This window comes from Antedon mediterranea, chromosome 5 (genome assembly GCF_964355755.1).
Source record: "Antedon mediterranea chromosome 5, ecAntMedi1.1, whole genome shotgun sequence".
NCBI classification, from domain to species: Eukaryota; Metazoa; Echinodermata; class Crinoidea; order Comatulida; family Antedonidae; genus Antedon; species Antedon mediterranea.
The window spans coordinates 28,399,905-28,426,483 of NC_092674.1; the positions used below are offsets into that span (position 1 = coordinate 28,399,905).

General features: G+C 34.7%; 3 protein-coding genes across 5 annotated transcripts in view; 1 reads left to right on the forward strand and 2 right to left on the reverse strand.

The window, feature by feature from the left end:
- The window catches only part of LOC140050244 (TBC1 domain family member 19-like), a 59,089-nt gene extending 54,215 nt beyond the window's left edge, over positions 1 to 4,874 (reverse strand). For both annotated transcript variants that reach the window (XR_011845376.1, XM_072095354.1), the window contains exons 1-2: positions 4,766 to 4,874; positions 3,119 to 3,235 (exon numbers count right to left, since the gene is read on the reverse strand). Coding sequence is in view for 1 of the 2 variants with exons in the window: in XM_072095354.1 (XP_071951455.1) it covers positions 3,119 to 3,229 (111 nt within the window). In the remaining variant the exon portion in view is untranslated. The remainder of the gene's footprint in view (positions 1 to 3,118; positions 3,236 to 4,765) is intronic.
- A 504-nt stretch (positions 4,875 to 5,378) lies between these two features.
- On the forward strand, positions 5,379 to 25,347 carry LOC140050247 (cholecystokinin receptor-like). Its single transcript, XM_072095358.1, has 5 exons — positions 5,379 to 5,510; positions 19,537 to 19,935; positions 20,333 to 20,583; positions 20,908 to 21,025; positions 21,444 to 25,347. The coding sequence occupies exons 2-5, from the start codon at positions 19,551 to 19,553 to the stop codon at positions 21,923 to 21,925; spliced, it is 1,236 nt and encodes a 411-aa protein (XP_071951459.1). The 5' UTR covers positions 5,379 to 5,510; positions 19,537 to 19,550; the 3' UTR covers positions 21,926 to 25,347.
- LOC140050245 (kynurenine/alpha-aminoadipate aminotransferase, mitochondrial-like) overlaps positions 9,020 to 26,579 on the reverse strand; it is a 32,514-nt gene continuing 14,954 nt past the window's right edge. For both annotated transcript variants that reach the window (XM_072095357.1, XM_072095355.1), the window contains 2 exons: positions 9,405 to 9,619; positions 9,020 to 9,265 (listed from right to left, as the gene is read on the reverse strand). In XM_072095357.1, the coding sequence (XP_071951458.1) occupies positions 9,610 to 9,619 (10 nt within the window). In that variant the 3' untranslated portion in view covers positions 9,020 to 9,265; positions 9,405 to 9,609. The remainder of the gene's footprint in view (positions 9,266 to 9,404; positions 9,620 to 26,579) is intronic.

Sequence of the window (26,579 nt, forward strand, 5' to 3'; positions counted from 1 at the left end):
AACATGTATCGTTAAATCCAATCTTTAGAATTGTTCAACAATGCTCAAAAAGCAATGTTTCGACTCACTGGACCATACAAAATTTATCAATTCACGAGCCCATAAAAAATGACAAGCATTAGACTATTATAATACTGTACAAATATCAGCATTCTTTTATTTTGTATTGGCTTCTTATCGTATTCATTTATAACGAGTAAATACAACATTTTATGCAATGCTTTGAATGAGAGCATCGCTGCAAAAAAAACCAATACAGCGTAAATTTTGTATTAATTTTTTTTAAATAAAATACATTTTTTATTTGTATGTTTTGATTCTTTTTCATTTTAATTTTTTTTTATATACATATTAATATATATATATTTTTCCATTTTTTATTTTAAGTTTTTTTTTTTTTTTTTTTTTCCAGTTTTCATTTTTTTTTTATAATTACGGTACAATAGTAATTACAGTTTTGTAGTTTACAATTACAACAGTTTTATTAATAGTAATTACAGTTTTTATCGTTTTTTTTTAAAATTACAGTTAATAGTAATTATCAAAAATAAAGTGGTTTGGCCTATTACCACAGTACCTACTGTAATACCATTTTGCATTGACTATTATTCACAATTTTAGTCATTTATAATATTGTGTTACAGAGTGTTTTCTATTGACAAGCAAGGCATAATTGTTTGACAAAATAATTGAATTTATTCAATTAAAAGCTTTTAAGTATAATACAATTTTAATACATATATTTTAAAAACAGAATAACACTTTGTCGTGTACCAAAGGTATCCCTTAATAGAGGCTCTATGGTATTGGCTTGGATTGACATGACCTAAAAGACTATAAAGTAGTTTAACTACAAAACATCACTCCAATAATGGTTCAAATTAATATCTGTTATTTGCAAAGAACTGGCATAAACAAATACTGAAAATGAAGAGATATTGTTGTACTATTAGTGAAATGATCAAACACAGAAATTGCAATTAAAATTCTTTCAAGATATGCATACAAAGTAGTGATTTTAATTAACAATTGACACACAATATATAGAACTGATTCAGTTACCAACTCTGTACTTTCTCAAAAGATTTGATATTAAGAAATACAAAATAAAAGACAATAAAGCCAGTATACAGACATGTGCAAGTTGAACAAGAACTAGGTCATATTTACATACAGTAAACTATCATACAGAAAGTGTTAAATTTGCGCTTAATTAATTGATAGGCAATAGTTAGTAGTAGAGATTGATGTACTTGAATATAATATGTAGTTGTAACTCAAAGGGGCGGGCCTGTTTCTGCTGTATACTGAATAACCGTTTACTGTGAAGAGTATAAAAATTAGTGTTATCAATTGCATGTTGCGCTTCATAAAAACTTAATTAAACATGTAATTAAAAAAGAATTAACAGTAAGCGGTTGTTTTAGGAATATTTTAGCAGACAATTAATACTAATAGCAGAGAATCATCAGTGATTTGAATTTAAATTATTAGTGATAGCAGATTGTAGCTTATTGTCAAATGTTGAGACTTAGTTGGCACAGTGGTTAAGAATAGACATGTAATGGGTTTCATAGAGACATGTTTTGTTTGATGTCCTTTAGGCAAAATATTTCACTGTCATTGTCTCAGATCAGACTATAAGACATTGGTCCTACATTTTCAAAGTTACAGAATTTATCAGATGTATACAAAACAATAACATGTTAATAATTTTTACTGAGAATATTTTAACCATATTTGAGTCACCTGACGGAGAGGGGGTTTGAGGAGTTAGGAGTATAACAATGACTGGGAATTGTACTGGGATTAAAGTACCGGATTATGGTGGGTGAGAGGTACCCAATCTGGGGAACAGAGTATTTCTAGAGTGGGTATTTCAGCTAGTAGACAATACAATTAAGTATAACTGCATTAAACTCTGTAAAGTTCACAGATTTCAATTCTTTGATTTAAATGTTTCGTGGTGACAGTTCAACAAAAACTTTTTATTTATTAAAAGAATTATTATTTTAAAAAGTCAATGTTTACTCTATCCAGGTATTAAGTTTACTGAATATATGAAGGTCTCATAGGAGTAAGTGTCAATGAAAATAAAAGTAAACATGTAAGCAACAATAAATTTAACTTGTTTGAAGTGACCGGTAGCATGTTAAAAGCTTTACTGGATTATACTACATGCATCAAGTTCTGTTCATTTGCAATTAAAACCAGTCGAATAAAAATTGATTTTTTCCGCATTTACTTTAATGTGCAAACAAAATTTAAACAGGTTTTAAAACATCAAACATTCTGAATTGTTAATGTTCAGTATTTCAATTTCACTTTAGATAATTGTTTGTTGAGCCGCCTGGAAGGAATTTTAAAGTTTTGTCATAATGTTTTGTTTTTAATAGAATTAAATGGATGAGTCTAGACATTTTTATGATTAAAATTATATTTATTCTAAATCACCTGTTGTCAAGTTAAAATGAGCTTACATTATGCTAATTTATTTCACTGCAAATTTACAAAAATAATATTGTACCACACTAGCTTAATAGTATTGTGCTTTATTTTGAGATACGTCGACAAAATGCAAAAACTTTTGTGGAATATTTTACATGTACCCTAGCTGTCTCAGATATTAAACAAAACATAGACTTGATAAAAATATAGTCGGTATTGTTCTAAATCTGTCTCTTTGCACGTCAGAATGAGGGTTTTCCAATTAATTTATCTTTCAAGTTCTTTATTAGGTTTCAGGGTAATTATATTTATCACTAAAGTGTAGTGGAAACCGACGATGCTGCAAAAAAGTATGCGATGTGTAGCATATCACAGTCTACAGTACAGTAACTAACACTAACAGTGATAAGTACAGTAATCAAGCAGGATTGATTTCAGGCAGAATACGGTACTTTGGTTCGCTTGATTGTGTCCTAGTGGGAACTAAACTTTAGGTACATTTCTAAGTTTACCTGAATTATTATTAACCATTAATTAATAATTACCTTTAGTAGGACAAGATAACAAATGAAATGCACCCTCTATTAATTATTATTAGTTTTTAAACTTATTAACCAAAATTATGAAAAGTATAAATAATTATTTTTCTGTATTGTCTTTTTTTTCTTACTTGAGCTGATTTCTTGAGTTGTGTATTTAAGGATGCCTGGTTTAACTCTTGCACAATGTATGCTACCTTAATAGCCGTCTCCATCTCAAAAATATTTACGACTTCATTCATCCATACCTGGAAAGAAAGCAAAAATATTAAATCTGATTTTAATTACCAAAATGAATTATTTTGATGAAAATATCATGCCCAACGGGAACAAAAACATATTAGAATTGAAACGCCTCACGTGAGTAGATGTGATGAGATTTAATTTAACTTTTAGTATTTGAATTTCTGCCTTGTACTCAATCTTAAATGACATAAAGATGAAATAGTTTAATATAAATTTTAATATAACAGCAACTTCTTCATCAACCTTTTTAATAATAAAAAATAAGCAATGAAAGATTTAATGAGAAATGTCCATGATGCCACAAGCAATCATTCTATCATCATATTTCAAATGTAAATCAATCAATGGTATAAATCCTAATTGAAATGAAGTAAAATGCAATCAATCACATATTATTTTTAACCCTAATAACACTGAAATATCAATTTAAAATTGTAGTTTAATTCAATCGTAATAAAAAAGAAAGTAGTAATAAAAAATCTCTAATCAAATTAATCTACAATAATAATAGTATTAAAAAGTAGTAAACCTGGCCTAAGTCAATTATTAATATTAATTGTATTTCCAAGTTCTGTTTTTACGTAAAAGTTGAACTATTATTATTATTACATGTACAGTACACTTCACACACAGTGGATCAGATTCAGAAGGTCCCCAACTATTTAACTAAGCTCTCTCTGCCCTTTTTTTTATTATCATAACGTAATAATAGATTTTAATTTTACTCAAATAAGTTAAAACTGCCTCAATATAGATTTATTTTTACGACATGTTTCGGGCATAGCCCATCATCAGGTGAAAAGAATTGTAACAAAGGATAACATATATAAGTCACAAAATTACATAATAAAACAAATCAGCCAATCAAAGATGCTAACAAACAAAAGGCATAGTTATAAAGGCACGCCTCCAAAAGCTATGGGGTACAAAGCAGGAATGGTTGCTTATAAAGAAGGAAATTTAAAACAAAGACAAAAGCTTCAAGTGTAAATAATTGTTAATATGTGAATGTCTCTGGCAAAATTAATGTTTAAAGGATCTAAATTGTACATTTATGCCGGTAGGGGCAACAGTGCCAAGCTTTACAATTATTCTTTCTTCTATAATTCTACGAGATGTCTCAGAACCATTACATACTTTAACACCAGAAATTGTAATATCCGAAAGGGAATGCTCATTATTACAAAAATGGGTGGCTACAGGTAATCCGGGAGTCTTTAGTTTAATAGACCTTAAATGTTCTACAAACCTATCATTTATATATATATATATCCTACCCTGGATGACAAACCTATCATATATCATATATATATATATATCCTACCCTGGATGATACGCCTCTAGTTAACTAGCCGACGGAGCTAGCCCCCCTATACTCTACTAACTATCTAGCCTACTACTCTACCTAGTAGGGCCAGGCCCAATAGTAGAGTGAGTAGAGTAGTGCTAGTTAAGTAGCCCTATAGTCCAGCAGAGGCCTAATACTAGCTAGTTTGTGTAACTAACGGTGTCTCTTTGCTAAATATACTTACATCTTACAAATCAACGTAAGATTTATACAAAACTGAGGTTTATTGTCTGTTTGTGGAGACCAAACTGTACTGTGTACGTTTTTTATAAACACTGTTTTAAGTGTGTTGTTATACGTCCGCATAGCGACGATCTTACCACTGCGCTTCTAAGTCGAAAATCATGAAATTGAGTTTCAATAGAGTTTGAACGCGTTAACGTAAAATACTTGCTGTACCCGTAGGCCTATATAATTTCAAAAACAGTATCATATTATAAGTCGTAATTGAATTATGTATTATTATTGTTTATTTCATTTTTTTGTGTCTTATATTTTCTAAATAAACTGCTAAATATAACAAAATTGTTTAAAAAAATGCACATTGAACTCAGACTTCTTGCTCATAAAATAACATTACATTAAATAATAATTACGTAATTTTACGTAGTTTTTTTTTGTTCCGTTTTATTCAGTATGTCATATACATCCATATAGCGTAGGCTATATAAGCCGCACGTATCAGTAAAAGTGACGATAAAATAACAGTGGGCCTACAGTATGTGTGAACATAGAGATATTTATAATATCTCTATGGTGTGAATTTAAAGCACGATGAATTTTCACTCTGCAATTGGTCACTTGTATTTGTGACGTCACTTAGCGACAGACGACATCAACTCCCGTTCATTTTTTCAAACCAAATCAAATCTTTCGTTCACTGAACTACATCGCATCTCTTATCCTCCAACAGAGAGACACAAGTTTAGGTAAGTTATGTTTTATTTCGTTTCCTTTTTCATGTGAAGGTAGGATGCGATAGCTAGGCCTATGAACTGCGAGTATTGGAGGAGTATGTTGATGTGATTTGTTTGTACATCTCATGCCTAATTGTTTTTTAACCACACTACAATACAATTTTCTTTAAGTTTTGATATTATTTATTAAATATTCTTAACTACAATGTTGACGTAATACTAAGGGAGATGTTCAGTTTTTACTGATGTATATTTTCAACTTAGGCGCTGACAATGTTAGGTTTGTCACAGTGACAAAATTCACATTTTGAACTCACGTGAAAGTATTCCTAGTTCTTGTAGCCATCTTCTTCTGAAGACACATGGTATCATTTGACTTGTGTACTCGCTATTGAGATCAATTTATACCATGCTATACACTTTTTAAATTTTATTTTATTCAACTTTTTGATTTGTATGTGTGGCGAGTAATTGAAATGGGAAACATTGTGTTCGCAACTTTACAGGGAAAAAAGGAAATATTGTTCCTGTGATGTTTTGGATTGCTTAACCCGCCGCTTTGAAATCACAATGGAATTATGTCATGCTGCTATGATATCCCATTAGTGCATGTTTGAGGCACTGCACCTTTGTTTAATATTCTAAAATGTTTACGCTATGTCATTTAAAAAAAATTATTTATTTTACCCTGAGCAACAACATAAACCTCATGGGATGCTGTAGTAGAATGAGAGATAGTTAAATTAGTTAGTATTCTGAAGGAAAATGGTTAATATTTAAGAGTTAGATGCTACGGTATGAGGCCTGTTGCTGTAGACTCGGGTAGAAGAGACGATATCTACCGATCTGTTGTTGATTTTAGATTGTTAAAAACTGTAAACAATAATAATGCTTGGTTGGTTCCCACTAGAGACCCAACACAAGGGGGTAACGCAACGTAAGTGAGTTGACCAATCAAAAGCGATGGATTATTCGAACTGTCGGTTGTCATTGGTCAACTTGCTTGCGTTGCGTTTACGTCCTTGCGTTAAGTCCTAGTGGAAACCAGCTTTATTTGGACAAATCTTTATCAAGAAATAACATGCGGCACTGTAACAAAATGAAGATACCAATAAATCAAATTATTGTTATTATAACATTGCTTCTATTCAAAGAGATAAGTCACGAGGAAGAATCAGATTTACTAAATAATATGTCCGATCAGTGTCATCTTAACAAATCCCATTTGACGTAAGCTGAATATTATCTTACTAAACGATTTGGAATTAAACAATCAACAACTTGAAAATCATTATGATCGGTTGTCACCGAGCTAATTTATAAGAAAGCCGTTAAATATAGCGTATTAATATATCTATTAATCGGTGTAAATCGTATAGCGTATTAATATATTTATTAATCGGTGTAAATCTTTGATACAAGTATGATGTTTCATTTAATCCCAACACGACGTCAGATCATTACCAAAAATAACAGAGAGAGAGAGAGAAATTTAAACAATCAACAACTTGAAAATCATCCTTTCAGATCAGCTAATTTTTACGAGAGATTTTTAATTTAATGTATCAATAATTATTCAGTGTAAACAATTTGATAAATAATGGTCTTTTTAATATAATCCCAAAATGTCAGAGTGGATATTACCTTACAAAAAAATGAAAAAACAAAAACCAGAAAATTAATAAACGGTCAAAAACAATAGAATGCAAATATTAATAAAATGTTATGATGACGTCATGATAAACTTCTTGAAGCAGAAGGTCCACTAGTAATTTTGATTACTAACTAATAACTCTTCAAACTTTATTTGTTTGACCAGGGAAGAGTTAAAAAAATGTAACTCTTCCCTGGTTTGACTACTACAATTATATTTCTTTTATTCAAAATTCACAATTACAATTTACAATTTCCATTATTACAATTTACAATTTTACAACAACACCCAACAGTACACGAAAAAGAAGCGAGTGCTTATCAGTTTGGTGACTATTATTCAATTATGTACATACATACAACAAAAAAAGTAAAAAACATTGGTCGCCCACGACCGGTCAGCACCTCCGGTGGGCGTGGGCCACTCCCCTGTGGGGATACGGGGAAAATTTCCCTCTATTTTAATAGTGACAATTTCCCTCTACTTTGATAGTGACAATTTTCCTCTACTTTAATAGTAACAATTTCCCTCTACTTTTTGATAGTGACAATTTCCCTCTATTTTAATAGTGACAATTTCCCTCTACTTTAATAGTGACAATTTCCCTCTACTTTAATAGTGACAATTTCCCTCTACTTTAATAGTGACAATTTCCCTCTACTTTAATAGTGACAATTTCCCTCTACTTTAATAGTGACAATTTCCCTCTACTTTAATAGTGACAATTTCCCTCTACTTTAATAGTGACAATTTCCCTCTACTTTAATAGTGACAATTTCCCTCTACTTTAATAGTGACAATTTCCCTCTACTTTAATATATTTGTTGATACAGTATATCGTATATTGTATATCTTAATTTTGATTGGTCAATTAATTTTCCATCTAAAAAATCTTGGTATCCATAACGTCACACTGTAAAATACTTGATTCTTGAAGAGAAACTGTAACTGTTACTATTATTATTTGATGTTGCTAGTCAGAATTAGGTATTAACATTAATTGAAATTTGTTTAACGATCTGTATACACTATCAAACTAGTTTGACAAAAAATGTGTGATGAAATTGAATAATTATTATAGTGGTATGACGTCATCGTCAGCTTAAGAAATCACCAAAGTCTATGACCTCCAATCTCACGTTGATTCAGGTGAAGTTATTTCTTTACAACACAACAATTGACATGATATAAAGTTTGCGGTACACCACTACACGTATATTAGTTCTGAAAAAAACCTGTTGAGTTTCTCGACGTTTCGATCAATATGCTTTGATTCAGGTATAATTGTTTCAGATTATATTCAACTTGTTTGCCAAATTGTAAGATCTTTACAGGACAAGAATTAGAAAGTTGTCCGATATTGTTTCTTATTTACGTATAAATTACATAAAATGTAATTAGTAACGAGTAATAGAAGACGTGATGGATTTGTAATTAAATAGACTTGTTTATTTGTAAATTACACCCTTCAAGTTGTATCCATTTTTTAACGTAATTCGGTTAGCTTTGTCATAATTACCTATCCATCTATATTTATTACTTGAATTACTGTTTTTTTTTAATTGACCCCAAATAAACCTCAATTAAAATACTAAGATCGCTATTACAACAAAAGATGGGTTTAGTTCTCTATAATTGTATTAATAAAGCTTGGTTCCCACATTGACGAAACGCAGGGACGTAAGTAATTTGACCAATCAGACGCGATAGATTATCCGAATTGTCGCCCGTGATTGGTCCATTCTGCGTTGCTTGTGCGTTACGTCAAAGTAAAGTGCAGAGAACCAAGATTTGAGATGTTCGAGATTAGAATCAAGAATCACTCCAATTTCTAATTATTTTCTGATATTTATTTATTCTTACATAAAAACTATAATCAATTACAATATTTTTATCAGTGTACAGAGGTTTGTTTCCAGTATGTAATAATAAGTTATTTTCCTATATAAATGTTAATGTTTAATAAAATTAACGATTTGTCCTTACTTTGCCTTTAACTTTCAAGGAATTAAGTCTTCTAAGTGTTCTTCAAAGTATATATAGGGTATGTGACACACAAACACGTGAACCTTACTTCATTGTGAACCTTACTTCATTGTGAACCACCGTTAGTCTATAATATTTGTGTAGAAAACGTACTGACATTTAATTCAACTTATTTAAAACAATTTCCTTAATTTATATAGATAATAAAAAGTGTATCATAAAAAATTATTTGATGAAGATTAACTAAAACAACATTCTTTACTTACGTTCGCCTCTCTCCACCCGGGTGTACAAATAGGTATACCTGCTAAGATCAAGACACAGCTTTGCGCTGATTACTACAGTAATGTTTCCATATGTGTTTGATCCGGGGTAACACTCAAGGTTTCACAGCATTAGCCGCTTTATAAATCCATCCAGGATATTATTATTATTCTTCTTCTCATCTTGTTAAAACAAACAAGCTTTGGTTTACTGCCGTCTTGGAAAATAAATAATGAAATACGTAGTAGTAGTAGTTACCTTTTGTATATACCGTATTATAATAAGAGTAGGCTAGTAGCACTTAATTCATAATGAACCTAATCAATGTGATGTTACCTTATAAGTGTTAGACTAGATTTTACTTAATTTACAATAATATGTCTCAAGGAGATAATGACTTCATTATCTCATCTACTGTAGTGATTCAAAAAGAAGGTAATTCATATTGGATAGCATTTTAATATCCAAGAAATCTCTTGATTTAGAAAAACGAATTGGAAATAACTAAGCCTAACAGCTGAAGTAGAACGATGAGAAAAAAGAGCAACCACGTTCTCGTCCTTGAGGAATGTTTAACATCAATTTCAACCAATGATATGCCGATAACAAACATTCGTTTCAACAAAAACAAATACATGAGTATGTATGAATCAACTACGTAAACATGCGTAATTTACTGTTTGCGAGACATTGGTAGCATTAATTTAAAGCAATGTTGGGGAAACAAGACAATAATCTTCAACCAAATAAAGTAAACGTCCAGGGTCACAAAAAAAACGGAATAATAAGGAAATAAATAAAAAAGGGATTGAGTAAACACAACTTGGTTGTAATCCTTATCCTCAAAACATTTGTTTTCAAAGACTAAACCGTTGTCAAGGATAGATTTTAAAAACAACCCATAAATGGCCGCGTAAATACTAATAAACGACGCAGCAGCTATTGTACGCGAGCAGTACTATTTGTACGCGCGTTTCAACATTATGATGTCTCTAGTATCGCTAAAGAAACAACAATAAATACACGCGTAAAAACTAATAAACGACACAGCAGCTATGGTACGCGCGCAGTACTATTTGTACGCGCGTTTCAACATTATGATGTCTCTAGTATCGCTAAAGAAACAACAATAAATACACGCGTAAAAACTAATAAACGACGCAGCAGCTATTGTACGCGCGCAGTAATATTTATACGCGCGTTTCAACATTATGATGTCTCTAGTATCGCTAAAGAAACAACAATAAATACACGCGTAAAAACTAATAAACGACGCAGCAGCTATTGTACGCGCACAGTAATATTTATACGCGCGTTTCAACATTATGATGTCTCTAGTATCGCTAAAGAAACAACAATAAATACACGCGTAAAAACTAATAAACGACGCAGCAGCTATTGTACGCGCGCAGTAATATTTATACGCGCGTTTCAACATTATGATGTCTCTGGTATTGCTGAAGAAACAACAATAAATACACGCGTAAATACTAATAAACGACGCAGCAGCTATTGTACGCGCGCAATACTAAGTTTTGTACGCGCAGTTCAACATTATGATGTCTCTGGTATCGCTGAAGAAATATCAATAAATTAACACGGGTCATGTAAACATGTGTAATTACGTACACCAGACTGCGGCGAACATTGAAACGGCGCCGTTTGTTCGATAGCCATTGTTGCTAGATAAGATTTTAAGAGCTGTTAACACTAATTAACGGTATGCATTTAAACATTTTTATTCGAGGACGTTTGTTTCCGCTTTTTGCAAAACATAAAGCTATTATTTTTTGTATTATTCAGATTATAATGCTCGTATAGACGCACATGTTGCTTTTATATCCCATCTGCTTTAGTAGATCTAATTAAGATAAATGCCAATATTTTACTTTTTTTTATATTGGAATTGGAAAAGAAACTTAATTTCGTTTTCTAAACACAGTGATGGATATTATATAATATATATTTGCTGTGCTACAGAAAATTAAGCATGGTTTGTTTTTAGAGAAACGACAAAATTATGTATTAAATCAATTAAAAAAGGGATGATAATTTGTACGGAAAAGCAATTTGTTCTCACTTGGATGCGACGTAACAGAACGACGAGGCGCAATGCAAGTAAAAATGCAAGTTGCATGAGATGGATCAAATAACTTGCGTTTCTTTTCGTTCTTGCGTTGCTGCATCAGTGAGAACCACGCTTAAGGCCAGTTTACACGGACGAGCAGTAACGGTAATAAGAGCAGCGGAGCAGACGGACGGTTTCCACTCAGGATAGATACAGATTCTACGTGGGACAAGCTACGCTTGCCGCTTACCGTTACGACTCGTCTGTGTAAATTGGCCTTTAATTGGTGGGTAGATAAGGAAGGCGTAGCGCCATAACCAGGTCTTTGATATTTAAATGGTAGCCCCGGGTTCAACACTTATTACTTATTATGAAGTATCAACTTTGCAACAATAACAACCCTCTTATTTTTTTTAAGAAAGTTAGAAGCAAAACGAGCGTCGTGAAATAAGCCACTTTAAAAAAAAGTGTGTTACTACACAACTATTTCGTATAAGATAGGAGGAATTTTAAGGTTATTATCAATTTTGTTGCTATAGTTTAGCGCTAGCTTCTAAAAGCTAGCTGCGACACCTAAACCAATTTGACACAAAATACAAACGTACATTTTGAATTAACAAATCGCATGTGCTGGAATGTATTCTCCTGTGCAAATACGTCACTTCATGTTCATGATGTGACGTATTGTTATCACCATTGTTATCACACAAACATAATGATTTTCTTATTCACTATTAAGATTGTTATTTGGCGATAGATTAATCGTTTCTGGTAATCCCCAATGCGCCGATAACTCTGTTTGGTAATTTACTGAATGGATTTTTTTTTTCAGATAGCGCGCTTCATAGAATAGGGGATTTTGTTTTGTAATAAATCTAGGCCTATGTTCCCCAGGGTCCCTAAAATGTATAATGTAATTTATGGAACGGGCTTTCATCTGAATTTACGCACACATATCGTTGCATTTTGGAAAGTGATTTGTTAATCTGGGGTGGCGATTTGTAAGCCCCCTTACTGCGTTATGCAAACAACTCGACACAAAAAACCACACCAGACATCAATATCTGGCGACTGTTTTATCTTTTAACAGACAGAAAAACACCCGATCGTAAATTACATAATTTGTAACACCAGCTTTCTATCAAATATTCTGGATAGGTTAATTAACCTTTTTCTTTGAAAATTTAATTTATTGAGATTTTATTCAAAATAAATAGGCAAACACTGCGATATGCGCAATCTAATTCGTCTATGATTGTATTTCGCACTGTGTAGATAAATTAAGCAAATAAACAGTAAAATAAAAACAAATTTCTTTAAATAATATAATTCTACCTGACGTGTATTACATTAAAACGTAAGGATCTAGTCCTATGACACGTAGTGAAACACGTTTATCAAATTGGTTTGTTTAATGCAAGTCACAGCGAATAGATACAGCGTGTGTATAACTAGGTTTAAACGAGCTGGTACCTATAATATATTCAAACGCTTATTGCGTTCAGCCTACAGTTATGACGGATTTGCACCGAAAACTAATTTGTACGTGCATCTGTTAAACGCATTATTATTTTGAGCTCACTTGACACACATACACAAACGCGTTACCAAACCAATAATAACGCGTGACAAACGCATTAACCCTGATACAGCAAATGACACGTTTTGCAGCGTTCTAGTTATTGATATTAATATTTTGTGATGGTGGCGTCAGTTATTCGAAGCTCGATTTCACAAAATTCCTATAATGACTACGAAAATAAAATAAATATGTAATAATATCTGTCCATTCTGTTTACGTTTACGATTATCGTAATTATTTGCTATTTCGAAACGTTTAAGGCGATGGAAAGTGTGCGTGCATGCCACGATCTCTGGACAAGGGTTCGTCCTTCTTCGTGGAATCTTAGCAGAAAGACTTCACTCCCGTAGGCTAACCGAATTCTATATTTTCATCGTTGGTGTTATGAAAATAATAGTTTGGCTTGTAATGACGAACGAATGACGCCTGAAATGGCATCTGTTGTGTTAGCAATGAAGACAAGTAATAAAAATATCAATTAGAGCGAAATAATATCAAATTTATCTGTTGAAAGTACAACTGCAATTGAAAATATTATCGCTTTATTATTAATAATAACATACTATACGCGCGACTCTATTAAAATACTATGAAAATTAACAAGTTCACAGACTTTGGAGACAAGTTTAATTAACAATTCCCTCCATGTAGACACTTTTAACAATTGGGAAACGACATTGATAATATCGGTCACGTTAGCAATATAATCGTTAGTAACATAACGAAGAGACAAAAGGTAGACGCGCGCGCGTTAAACATTTGAACGCACTGAACTGAAATATTGTAAGCTTTAAATTCTGTCCATGATCCACACTATCAAACTTTGGACAAAAAACGTGATGTGCCCATATATGGACACGATGACATCCTATCACTACCATCATTTGGGCATATCACTACCATACATCATACATTTTTGTCAAACTAGTTTGATAGTGTAGACAGAGCTAAACTAATAATGACATTTCCTGTTTAAGTTCCTAGTCTATATACAACATTGATGCGCAATCACAGAAATCCCTACTCCATAAAAACTTAGAAAAAAAAAAAGTAAACAAATTTACGAGCGTGATAACGTAGACAGACAGTTGCTATATTGAGGATTTATTGTAAAATAGGAATGCTATTATGAAAGTTAACTGTATGTTGTAGCAATGTGATGGTTTTCGCGCACGGGATACGTGGCTGTTGTACCTAGACTTCCTGTACTGTTTCAATAAAAAGGAACTTTAGGCGTGCTTTACAGGTACTGTGACTTGTGTGACTTGTGACTTTAACCAAGACAGGAACTCGTAACAGTCCTTTGATCTTCTGTCTGGCTGCGACGACAAATACCACAGTATGTATATATTCTCCGCGGTGCGCGGTGTCTGTTAAAGGGCGTGGAACTGTGTCGCAACCACAGATAAACCTGGATCTCCGGAGCTCATCATCCTGCCACGCAATTACTATGAGATTGCGTTGTGAACGCGCAAAACGCGTTTAATCAGTATAACCACACTTCCCTGATGTGATTCACTCCCCAAAGTGCTCGAGAAAGTTTCTGTTGCCGGCCACAAACACGCTTGCCTAGACATTTCACAATGTCTCATTATTCTATAAATATTGAGTAACAATTCCTTAAGTAACCATTAGAGAACAGATTGACAACGAAGATAAATACGTGTAATGTTATGTAATGTGCTAAGTGACCATTACTAGAGACAGTAAGGAATTCACGTTATAATAATAATCGCATATAAAATAGAAAAATACATTGTTTATGCATCAAATGTAGTCAACTACGAGTTGGCAAATGTGGGTCACATCCGTTACCTTCGACGCAAAGCCAATAATGTTCGATCAAAATCAAGATGTTTACGTTGACTTACGCTAACTTTAACACCTTTAAAGCTTGCTTACCTCTTAAGCTTAGTTCCCACTATAGCGACGCAACGTAACGCATATCTACGCAACGTAAGAAAATGCCCTTCTAATAATTGTGTTTGCCCCCGCCTGCGTGAAATCAAACCTGCGATGTTTTCAGCACTATTGCATCGTCGGTTCCTACATGTGATTACGCACTTTGCGTCAATACGTCGCTGCGTTAAAGCGTGGTTCCCACTAGCGACGCAACACAAGGACGTAAAGCAACGCAAGTGAATTGACCAATCACAAGCGATGGCTTATTCGCTTGTGATTGCTAAAACTGTCTATAACTTCGCTTGTCATTGGTTAAAACGCTTGCGTTGCGTTTACGTCCTTGCGTTACGTTCTAGTGGGAACCAAGCTTAAGTAGCGTTACGTTCTAGTGGGAACCACGCTTTAGACGTGTAGGCGCAACGTAACTGATGATGATCCGCGCGTCTTGATTGGTCAAATTGCTTACGCCCTTACGCTGAGCCCAGGTGGGAACAAGCTTAACACTTCCTCATCTACTTAGCCACTACACTATAAAGACCCGACTTACGCAATTTGACACGCGCGTTGAAAAAGCTACAGCTTTAATGAGCGTGCGTTGTTATTCCCCGCCCCTATCGTGCCATAAATGACGATTTGTGTACGATACTAATAAAATGAACCAAAATAATAATTGTGTAATTAAGAGATACTTCGATGGGCAATATATAACCTAAACACTGATATACTGTATAACTTAAACACTGTAATGTAACTTAAACATTGATATAGACCCTCAACACTGATATATAACTTAAACACTGATATATAACAACATTAATTTAGAGGCGTTAATCGAAATTATAAGACTCGCGTAAATTAAGAAACATAGTTATCCCGTAATTGTCACGGTTTACGTTTACACAACGATGAAATTTGTGGAGACATATTTAGTTATTTTGCGTTTATTCCAGGACGATTCCCCTATTTTGCTGTGTGCAGTTTATAAAATAGTTAAGGTGTTACGTTTTTATATTGTGTTTTAAATTGCATTGTGTTTCTACGTTCAGGAAAACAAATTTCATGTATGTAATATTATGTGGCAATAAATTGAATCTTGAATGTTGTACGTCTGGAAAATTACCACTTGTTTTTGCCTTTTAAATCATAAGAATTTAGAATCCGCAGTCATTCGCCACTCGACAGGTCCAGCATAACCCTCGTAAATTTTAGACTATACGTACGTAGGCACGCGTACGTTTCAAGCTATACCGAAAACGACAATCAGCCCAATAACTCTACGTGTTTGTTTACCCAGCACACCAACATACCCATGTTAATCTATATTTCACGAACTCACTTCGAAACATAAACATAACATAGGAATTCTGTGGCTACAAACTATTCGATTTGTTTATCATCTAAATCACTATCGGCATGTGATCTGTTATTTTGACGCTTTTATGAAGCCATCTATATATCAATTAAGTGAGCAACTTCATCTGCGTACAGTTTCCATTGCCTCATTAAAAATCTACATTTATATTATTCCACGGTTATGTATTACAACTAAACGCATTGTATATACCACTCTACGTTATAATACTCTATTTCTCTTCAAAGGGTTTAAGTCCATGATAACTTAATTTATTAAAAGCTTACAAGGTTTTTCCAACTCCTTGTCTATTGTCATAATACTTCAGTTTTAAATTCAATAAACACGGTTAGTTTTTCATTAATTCTAACCTTAGCCTTTTCAGATCAACAATTTAGGGATCGACCATATGGCATACTCAGCGTTTCACCAGGTTTCCAGAAAATTGTATATTCGAATTATTATCTTTTTATTGGGTTTACGTACCAGTTGGTAGACAAACTCCTGAAGCTCCTGAATTCAGAGTGACCACGCAGAAAATGTCACCGCCTTAAATAAACAACGAACAAATAATAAAAGTGTAGGCCTGTGTTATTCTTAAACTATACACTCGAGGCTCTGCTGCCATCAACATTATCATCAATACAAGTAACCTGCATGGTTTCTAGAAAACTCAGATATATCTGAGTTTTCTAGAACTAGCTCAGATTTCTGACACCCCAGTAACCAACATTAGGCCTACAGTACACACACCCACCACTTGGGATATCCATATTCACAGAAACGATCGAGTGAAATATATGTGTTCACTGGCCATTCCTTTCCTATATTAAGAGGATATGTAGTATGGGTCCCCGTAGTTCTACTGTAGTGCCTTAAAAAATGCATTATATTTACGCTGTATTAAAATGACATTTTGTAGTATGGGTCCCCGTAGTTATACTGTAGTGCGATATTAAAGGAATATTGACACTGTATTAAAAGGACATTTTGTAGTATGGGTCCCCGTAGTTCTATTGTAGTGAAGTATTAAAAGAATATTGAAACACTGTATTAAGATATTAAGATATTTTGTAGTATGAGTCCCCGTTGTTCTGCTGTGATGTCTTATTAAAGGAATTGACACTGATAGTACAGGTACTGCATGCAGCCTACTTTATATTTCCTGAGAAATGAAACATGAAGGCTGTTTAGACCTGCATATGAAACGTTATACATTGTGTTTCAATGACGTCACAATTTGACGATATTATTAATTATTACTGCGATATTATTAGCATAAACGTAAAAATAATTTTTTTGAAATAGTACATAGTTAATGATAGCGAACTATAATGCCCTTTGTGGAAAGTCGTAAATTGTATTAGTGATAATACCGTCAGAGGGAAGAGTGAAAGGTATCATTAAAAGCAGCTGATATCGGCGGTAGATTCAATAAAACCGTACTGACCACAAAGTGAAGCCATCGCTTGGACAATTAGACATATGACATTGCAATCGGTTACCATTTTGTAAACATTTTTAGCCAAAATCAGCAATATTGTTAAAATATTCACATTATCCTCCATATTTAAAAATAAAAATTAATTCAATATAGCTTTGAATATATCAGTTAATAATGTGTACATACAACCAGATCCTGCTGCGGGATCTCCGTGTTCATTATTATACTGATTGCATTGAGAAAATCTAGGGGTTTTATCCAATACTGTCAGTGGTCTGATACAACATTTCGTATCTCCTTACGTGATTCTGGGAGATCGTAGACTTGCCTCAAGTCTGTGTTATTGTCTTTTTATTTATGTTAGTCCACCAGTCGGCGTTTCGATTTTTGTCTGAAAATACGAACTTATGTGTTATACGTATGAGACGCCATATGTGCCAAAATATGGAGAATCGTTGTTTGGTTCCAAATTGAACGCAATATAACGCAAAGACGATAGATTATCTGAATGGTTAGGTTATTGTGATGCGCCTCTAGTGGGAACCAAGCTTTAGCCCCAAAATGAAAGTATGCGTATCCAAATAAGTCGGCCTATACTCTGTTGATTCGTAGTTGTTCCAAGTCAATCTTGCCTTGGATGTTCTTACCGATTAGTGTAGCAATGTTCGTCTAGTTATCAAACGGTAATTGGACTCAGTATTACATCATCACTCGATCATCAGCGTATAAACCCATTACGTCTCAATTTCGTAGATTCCGTTTCCCGTTGTTAATTCAAATATAGAAATATGATTAATAAACCAATAAATCTAAACTATGTGGTCAACATCGATCGACGAATGTTATTCTAGTTAATTATCTCCATTACAAATAGTAATTATTCTCAATACGTTTGCGACAAGCAAGATAATATTATCAGATAAAAAAGTATACGCGAACGAGGACATCGAGCCGCGCGTTCAAAACGGCTGTCACGTGATAATTATGTAAATTAAACCGACTGAATGGCATTTATCTGAACATATACTACCATCATCTGTTGTCAAAGCTCAATGAGAATGTATACATTATGTCATAATTATATGATTACAAAGCAATTCTACTATCGGTTTATTTTACAAGGAAAGATTACACTAAGGAATTAGGGACAATTAGGTTTATTTTAATTAAATATCTTCAATGGGCTCAATAAGAACGAGAATTTCAAAATCGATGTGTATTCTAAACCGACATTAGGTCTATATTTAGATTGTAATGTTCTAGAATGTTTTACTTTGATATGATGTATTCCAAAGGTCACGTCGTTCGTTTAAATGACATTACAGAGTGTAATGAAATGTTGAGTGAAAAACCCAACAATGTCAATACGACGTCAGTGACTCCAATAATAGATACACATGCTGTATGATAATATTTAAACTTGTGTAGGCCTACACGTGCCAAAAGTTGACCAATGGCGAATGACTAAAACGAGTTGACCAATGATTAGTGAGAGTTCGAATAATCCATCGCAATTATTGTGATTGGTGCAATCTCTCAAGCTTGGGTCTTAGCACGCAACGCAATGACGTAACGCAACGCAAAGTGATTTGACCAATCACAAGTGATGGATTACTCGAACAGTCACATGTGATTGGTCAACTCGCTTGCGTTGCGTCTACTACGTCCTTTCCTTGTATTGCTAGCGGGAACCACGCTTTACGTTGCGTTACTTCTAACCAGAATTACTATATAAACATTTATACAATATTTTAATTTGTTTAAGCTTTTCTTTCTATATCTTTCAGGAAGAAGTATCAACATGAATAACGAACTTACAATTGACAACTTGACCACTAATGACCCGCCATACGAAGTCTTCACACCATTCTCGTTGGCCGATTACACTACAGACTATCCACCAACCGACGCGCCACGAGCAGTGCCCATGCCAACCGTTTATTCCGCGCCTCTAATCACACTGTACAGTATAACCTTCCTCTTAGCTGTCGTTGGCAACATCTTAGTCATGGTAACCATCGTGCAAAACAAGAGGATGCGTACTGTTACCAACGTGTTCCTCTTTAGCTTATCTGTCAGTGATCTCTGTGTCGCTCTGCTCTGTATGCCGTTCACTTTGGTTGGAAATGTTTTACGAAACTTCATTTTTCCGTATTCACTTTGTAAAGTTATCCTGTATTTTCAAGGTAAGAAACGTGAATATTGGTCATTTCACTTCGCCTAGCAAACTTCGGAGTTTACACACATTTTCCATCCGTTAAGTACGGTAGATATTGTGTATTATTATGTGGGAGGTAAGGGCGATACATTATGGTCTGTGAATACACATACCACGCTTGTATGTATACATCATGGACCTGATAATATTAAAGGAATTCAATACATCCAGACATGTAGGCCTACGGTATCTAGATGACTTGCGATAGTCTGTTAAACGTTATCTAGTGACAGCTGCAGAATCGGGAGTTGTCTAAAATGACCTTTTACGCACGCTCTCAAATACGACATGCGTATTGTGTTGGGGTGTAGGGGAGGTGCAAACAATTATCTATGGTAGTTAACATCAATGTTTATTCATTGAAGGTATCAGTGTAAATATATCAACTTGGACGATGGTAGCAATATCAGTGGAGAGGTACTTTGCCATCTGTATGCCACTTAAATCACGCTCTTGGCAGACTAAGCGGCATGCTTACATTATTATACCCAGCATTTGGATCTCGGCTTTCCTTATATTTACACCAACTGCTAAGTTTACGGACGTTATAGAGACGAAGGCTTTCAAGATATGCCAAGAAGTGTGGCCGAGTGAACAATTTATGAAAGTATACCTGGTAAATGTTACTCTTTTTTGTTGTTGTGAAAATTCACTCTTTTGAAGAGTATGCATTAAATGATCACTCTTTAAAGAGTGAAAGTCACTTTATAAGAGTGAAATTTTAAATTTTAAGCACTCTAGAAAGAGTGAACTGTTAAATTGAAAACATTTCACTCTAAACAACAGTGACATTTTAACTCGTTTAATCAAGAGTACGTTTGCTTTGTAGCTTACTACAATAAAAAACTATTTACATTTGTTTCAGTAACACTGCTGATTGAGAACTTCCTTGGACTAAAAGTTGGAATAATTGTTAATACTTTTTAAATTCTTTTCACAGACCAGTTTGTTGTTGATTTTGATGGTCATTCCTTTTTTTGTAATGGTACTTGCGTATGGATTGATTATTGTAGAACTTGAAAAGGGAATGAGCCAGATTAAAAGAGCAACTATAAAAGGTAAATACATCAAGAATAGTGGGATTTCGAACTTACGACCCAGGAATTATAGTTACACACATGACAGAACACTGGGATATGCTTCCACACTAATCAGTTTTGGCGGATTACTGTAGGTTCAGGCGATGACCAACGAAACATTCGTAGGTCATAGGTCGTCACATATCGAACGCTTCCTCTTTTTTTTTTAATCTTCATTACCGTAAACAATAATTCAATTCAATTCAACTTTTATTTCAGACAATTGTCCATATGGTATAATACATTACACAAAAAAAAAAGATGAAGGAGAGAGGACCAAAACTGTTATCTATTGGTATATAATGCCTCTCTCCATTTGTAGTACATGTTTGAATCAACATTTACGTTTGTAATGAAGAATTTGTATATTAATAAATTATATGCGTTTAACTTTCAGAGAAAGAAAATATTGGTACGAAAATGACAACATTTAAATCAACGCCCACAAAAGAACCGAAAGAGAGTAAACCAAAGGCTTGTGCCCCGCGCAACACATCGTCGAATGCTGCAAAGAAACGAGTAGTGTTTATGTTAATAATCATCGTAGCTTTGTTCTTCGTCTGTTGGACGCCATCTTGGGTGATAAATATCTGGTACATCCATCATCCTGCGTCCGCAACAAAAAGACTTGACCCTCTTTTCATTTCTGTGATGCGCCTGCTGACGTACGTTTCCTCCTGTACTAATCCGATTGTCTACTGCTTCTTAAACAAGGGTTTCCGACAAGGATTTCTGGAGGGCTTCGGTTTTTGTATTGGTCGTAACTATAGAAATAATCCATCTACGCGGAATATGATTATCAAAAGTAATACAGCGAATACGAATAAACAAGCGCCGACGTCTGGATTTACAAACGTTTCATCGGAATCGGATTCATAAAACGGAGGAAAATATAATGAAGATAGAATGACGTCTTCATGACAAGAATCGAATTTGAAGTAGCCGACAATAGACGCGGTGATAGTGTACGTTTGACATTGCAACGCGTGTAGGACATGGATGACGGGAATCTATTATAAGACAGACAGACAGACCGACAGACCGACAAGCTTGTTGTAATGTCAGCCTTTTGTGCTCACATATCCCAATTCCAAAACTTAAGCTGCGGCCAGTACGGTTTTCAATAATATACAAAGCTAAATAAACTTGTTTGTGATGCATTGTAAAAATTGTGGACGGGTGGTGACGCGTTTATATCGGTGTGTGACGAAAATTATACCATTTGGAAGCAACGACGTCTCAACGCAAGTGAGTTGACCAATCACATGCGACTGTTCGGATGATCCATCGCGTTGTGATTGGTCAAATTAGTTCCGGTGCGCTTACGTCATTGCATTGCGTCTAACAAAGCTATAAATCTCTACTACATTTGTCAAAACTAAACATTTTTAAAATTTACAAGATAAAAATTTATAACTGAAATATTTGAAATATAGTACTGTATTTGGAGATTACAGAATTAAGTTTGAATGTATATATTATGCCTATTATTTACGTGTACTGAATAATGTGAGGAACTCGATCCCCATTATATCAGTATCGGTACAGTATCAAACAATCTGTAACACGTGATACCTGTATCAAAGTTATTGCCTATGATACAGACGGCACATAGACATACAGAATTTGTCTATGATCCTCCTGGAAAAAGTATAGATACAGTATCGGCTAAATTATGCTAAGTGCATATTTTAAGTATGTTTTAAAAGAATGCAAAATAATACAATACTGTATTATGGAAAATATTATTATTTATATAACTGTATATATTATATTAAGAAACAATTTAATCGACAAATATGACTGGACAATATCATTGCCAATAATGCAAAATACAATAAATTACATGCGTTTGTGTCGAGTGCAGCACTATGAAGAGCGGCACCAACGAATATGAAGCATAATTTATTATCGTATGCGCTTGTTGAGATAGCTTTCGCGACTACGCAAAATGTTCGGTTGTTAGTCGCGCGGCCTTATCGCGAATATGCACAGGTAGCTTGATTACACTGCGCGTAAAGCGTAAGTCAATGGGAATTGATATATGAAAGACCGACAATCGACGGACTAAACATAAATGGTTATTACACCGAGTCTAAAGCTTGGTTTTGACGCATTCAACGCAAGTAATTTGACCAATCAAGCCGCGAAATTCCCGGGCTGTCGCTTGTGATTGGTCAATTCACTTACGTTGCGCCTACGCCGTTTCGTTACGTCCAATGAAAACCAAGCTTTAAACGAAATTCAGGGTGATTCAACATGATAATATTTCAATTTGAATTGCCTCATTTTACTGTAAGTGCTGCAGTCGCGTAACCAACACTTAAATGCCGCGCTACACTTGTTCATTACATACAGAACGTGCAAAATGCACGTATTATTACCTGATAAAGTGTAATTGAACAACGAATTAACCTACAACTAGTCACAATGCTCCAATTCGGCTTACTAAAGGCTGCGACTTGTTCGATAATTACAGTGCTCCAATTTGGCTACCTTAAACCTAATTCCATTAAGCTCTGTCTACACTATCAAACTTTATGTGACAAAAAACATTTGATGTGGCCATATATGAAAATGATGTCATATCACTACCATATTTGGGCACATCACACCTTTTTTATAGGTTGATAGTGTAGACAGAGCTTTAGGCGAACATTATTGAAGAAGTTGACTAATGGGCATGCGTATTAATATTTTCATCTACCTTTTTTGTGATGTGAAAAATTGCACAGCCAATCAGAACTAAAAAATGCTCGACTCGCGCGAATATATCTGGAAGACGGGATTTATAAAAGCCGTGACTTTTTAGGTGTACAGCAGTTATTTTACACCATTTTGTATATAGTTAAATAAATGCTTAGGTTTGGTTCTTCCTAGACAAAGGTCTATATACATGGCAAATTAGCTGTGCTCGGTGCAAACACGTATAATAAGGTATAGTAAGAACCAAACCCGATACATACAAATCTTTTACTTAAATAATATATTTAATCTAGTAGTATAGCGGATTTTGTTATAAATATTAAAATACAATATTCTTATATAAATATAAACCGAGAAATGGTATCTATGTTGAATACGAATAAAACAAGTTTGTTTTTATGAATAACGATTGTTCTAGTTTAATTATCAGGCATTGTTCTTCAGGATTTGCCCACGCAAACTATTTTTTTTAATGGGCTACCTTATCGGAAACATTGTGCAGAAATGAACTGGTGAATGTATAACCAATTCAAAAATCACAGATGAGGCGCAACGTTTTAAAAAGCCATGACATCGGTGTTTTAACATACAGCTCTTAAAATGAATTACCGGTACATCACTTTAGACAACAGTACAATAATAGCTATTTAAGCGTGGTTCCCACTAGAACGCAACGCAGCGACGTATCGACGCAAAGTGCTGTATTGCGTAATCACAAGTGGGAACCGACGACGCAACAGTACTGCAAACATCGGAGGTTTTATTTCAAGCTGGCGGGGACAAACACAATTATTGGAAGGGCATTTTCCTACGTTGCGTAGCCAGTGGGAACCACGCTTAAATCTTGGTTCCCACTAGAACGTAACGCAAGGACGTAAACGCAACGCAAGCGTTTTAACCAATGACAAGCGAAGTTATAGACAGTTAGTAATCACAAGCGAATAAGCCATCGCTTGTGATTGGTCAATTCACTTGCGTTGCGTTACGTCCTTGCGTTGCATCGCTAGTGGGAACCACGCTTTAAGCGTGGTTCCCACTCGAACGCAACGCAACGACGTTTGACGCAAAGTGATGTATTGCGTAATCGCAAGTGGGAACCGACGACGCAACACAGTGCTGTAAAAATCGCAGGTTTGATTTCACGCAGGCGGGGGCAAACACAATGATTGGAAGGGCATTTTCTTACGTTGCGTAGATTGCGTTACGTTGCGTCGCTAGTGAGAACCAAGCTTTAGGGAACACCTTCGAGATCCAACAAAGTGTCCCTTTAATAGGGGTGTACCCTTAAGCTTGGTTCCCACTAGAACGTAACGCAAGGACGTAAACGCAACGCAAGCGTTTTAACCAATGAAAAGCGAAGTTATAGACAGTAGAGGCCGGTGCACACCGAACGCGAAGCCGCGAATTTCGCGTTAAAAAGTGACGCACGCGGCAGGCGACGGACGCTTCCAGTGTGAACATACAAGCGAACAGTGTACGATAGTCGAATTTCAACTTCAACGCGTTGAAAACGACAGCAGCGAAGGCTTCGCACGCGAATTTTCAAAAGTTGAACCTTGGTCAACTTTTTGAGGCGTCGCGAGCGCGGTTCGCGTTCGTCAACCAATCAGAAGTCAGGAATAAAGCTTGGTTTTCAATAGCGACGCAACAACCTACGCAGCATAAGAAAATGCCCTTCCAGTAATTGTGTTTGCCCCCGCCTGCGTGAAATAAAACATGTGATTTTTGCAGCACTGTTGCGTTGTCGGTTCCCACTTGTGATTACGCAATACATCCCTTTGCATCGATACGTCACTGCGTTACGTTGCGTAGAGTTTAAGTGGGAACCACGCTTAATGGGGGTGTACCCTGCATATGGGTCGGCCGTATATTTGGGCATATTTATTTCCTTTAGTAGGTGTTTCCAAAGTGGTGGGGGGGGGGGGGGGGGGTTATTACCCACCAAATTTCTTCCCCTACAATGTCGTGCAGTATAAAAGCAATCTGAATATCGAAACTCGTCTCTACACGCGCGCTCTAACCAGTGTATTATTTTCCCTTAATTTTACCTAAATTGTGATCGCTCTTTGTATCATCTTTAGTCCTTGATAATAGATAAAAGCATAACTTATGATTTATGAATATTAACTGTGATAATTTTAGATTACCAATTACGTATACGTATATTAAATTAATATGAAATACGACACCAATAACTGCAAAGGTATTTCGGACAAAAATTATCTCCCAAGGCTAAAAGCAATTTTAATCCGCTATCACTAACATCTAGGGCTAGAAAGTTTAGACCTACATTTACATCTAGGGCTAGAAACTTTAGGCCTATATTGGGAATTAGGGCGTTGAACCTTGTGATAGATATACACAACTGTTATAGCCTGTCGTCGACAATTACTACCGTTAATATTTATAACGTAACGAGCCATGACAGTACATATGCGAGTTTCAATAATAAAGTACAGTTACTTATAAATGAATATACTCGTTATTTTGTTACCGTATCCTTTTGTACAACAATGGATTGACACCTGACTGCAGACTGACAGAACACATTAAATTGGATGCCAATGGTTTAGAACTAAGTTAAGCACATGCTTATCATACGGGTCGTATTGATTGACTGTACTATAGACACTTGGATGAAAGTGATACTTTTCACGTGGATCCTGTCGAAGATATCAAGATTCGATCCGAATGTATAGGCATACGAAGCTTCTTACTACATTTTCTTTATACATCTATCTGTAGGCCTACCGTTCTCGTGCCCAACCACTCAATTTTCTTCCGATCGCCGCAATAAATCATCTATAAAGCTTGGTTCGACTAGCGA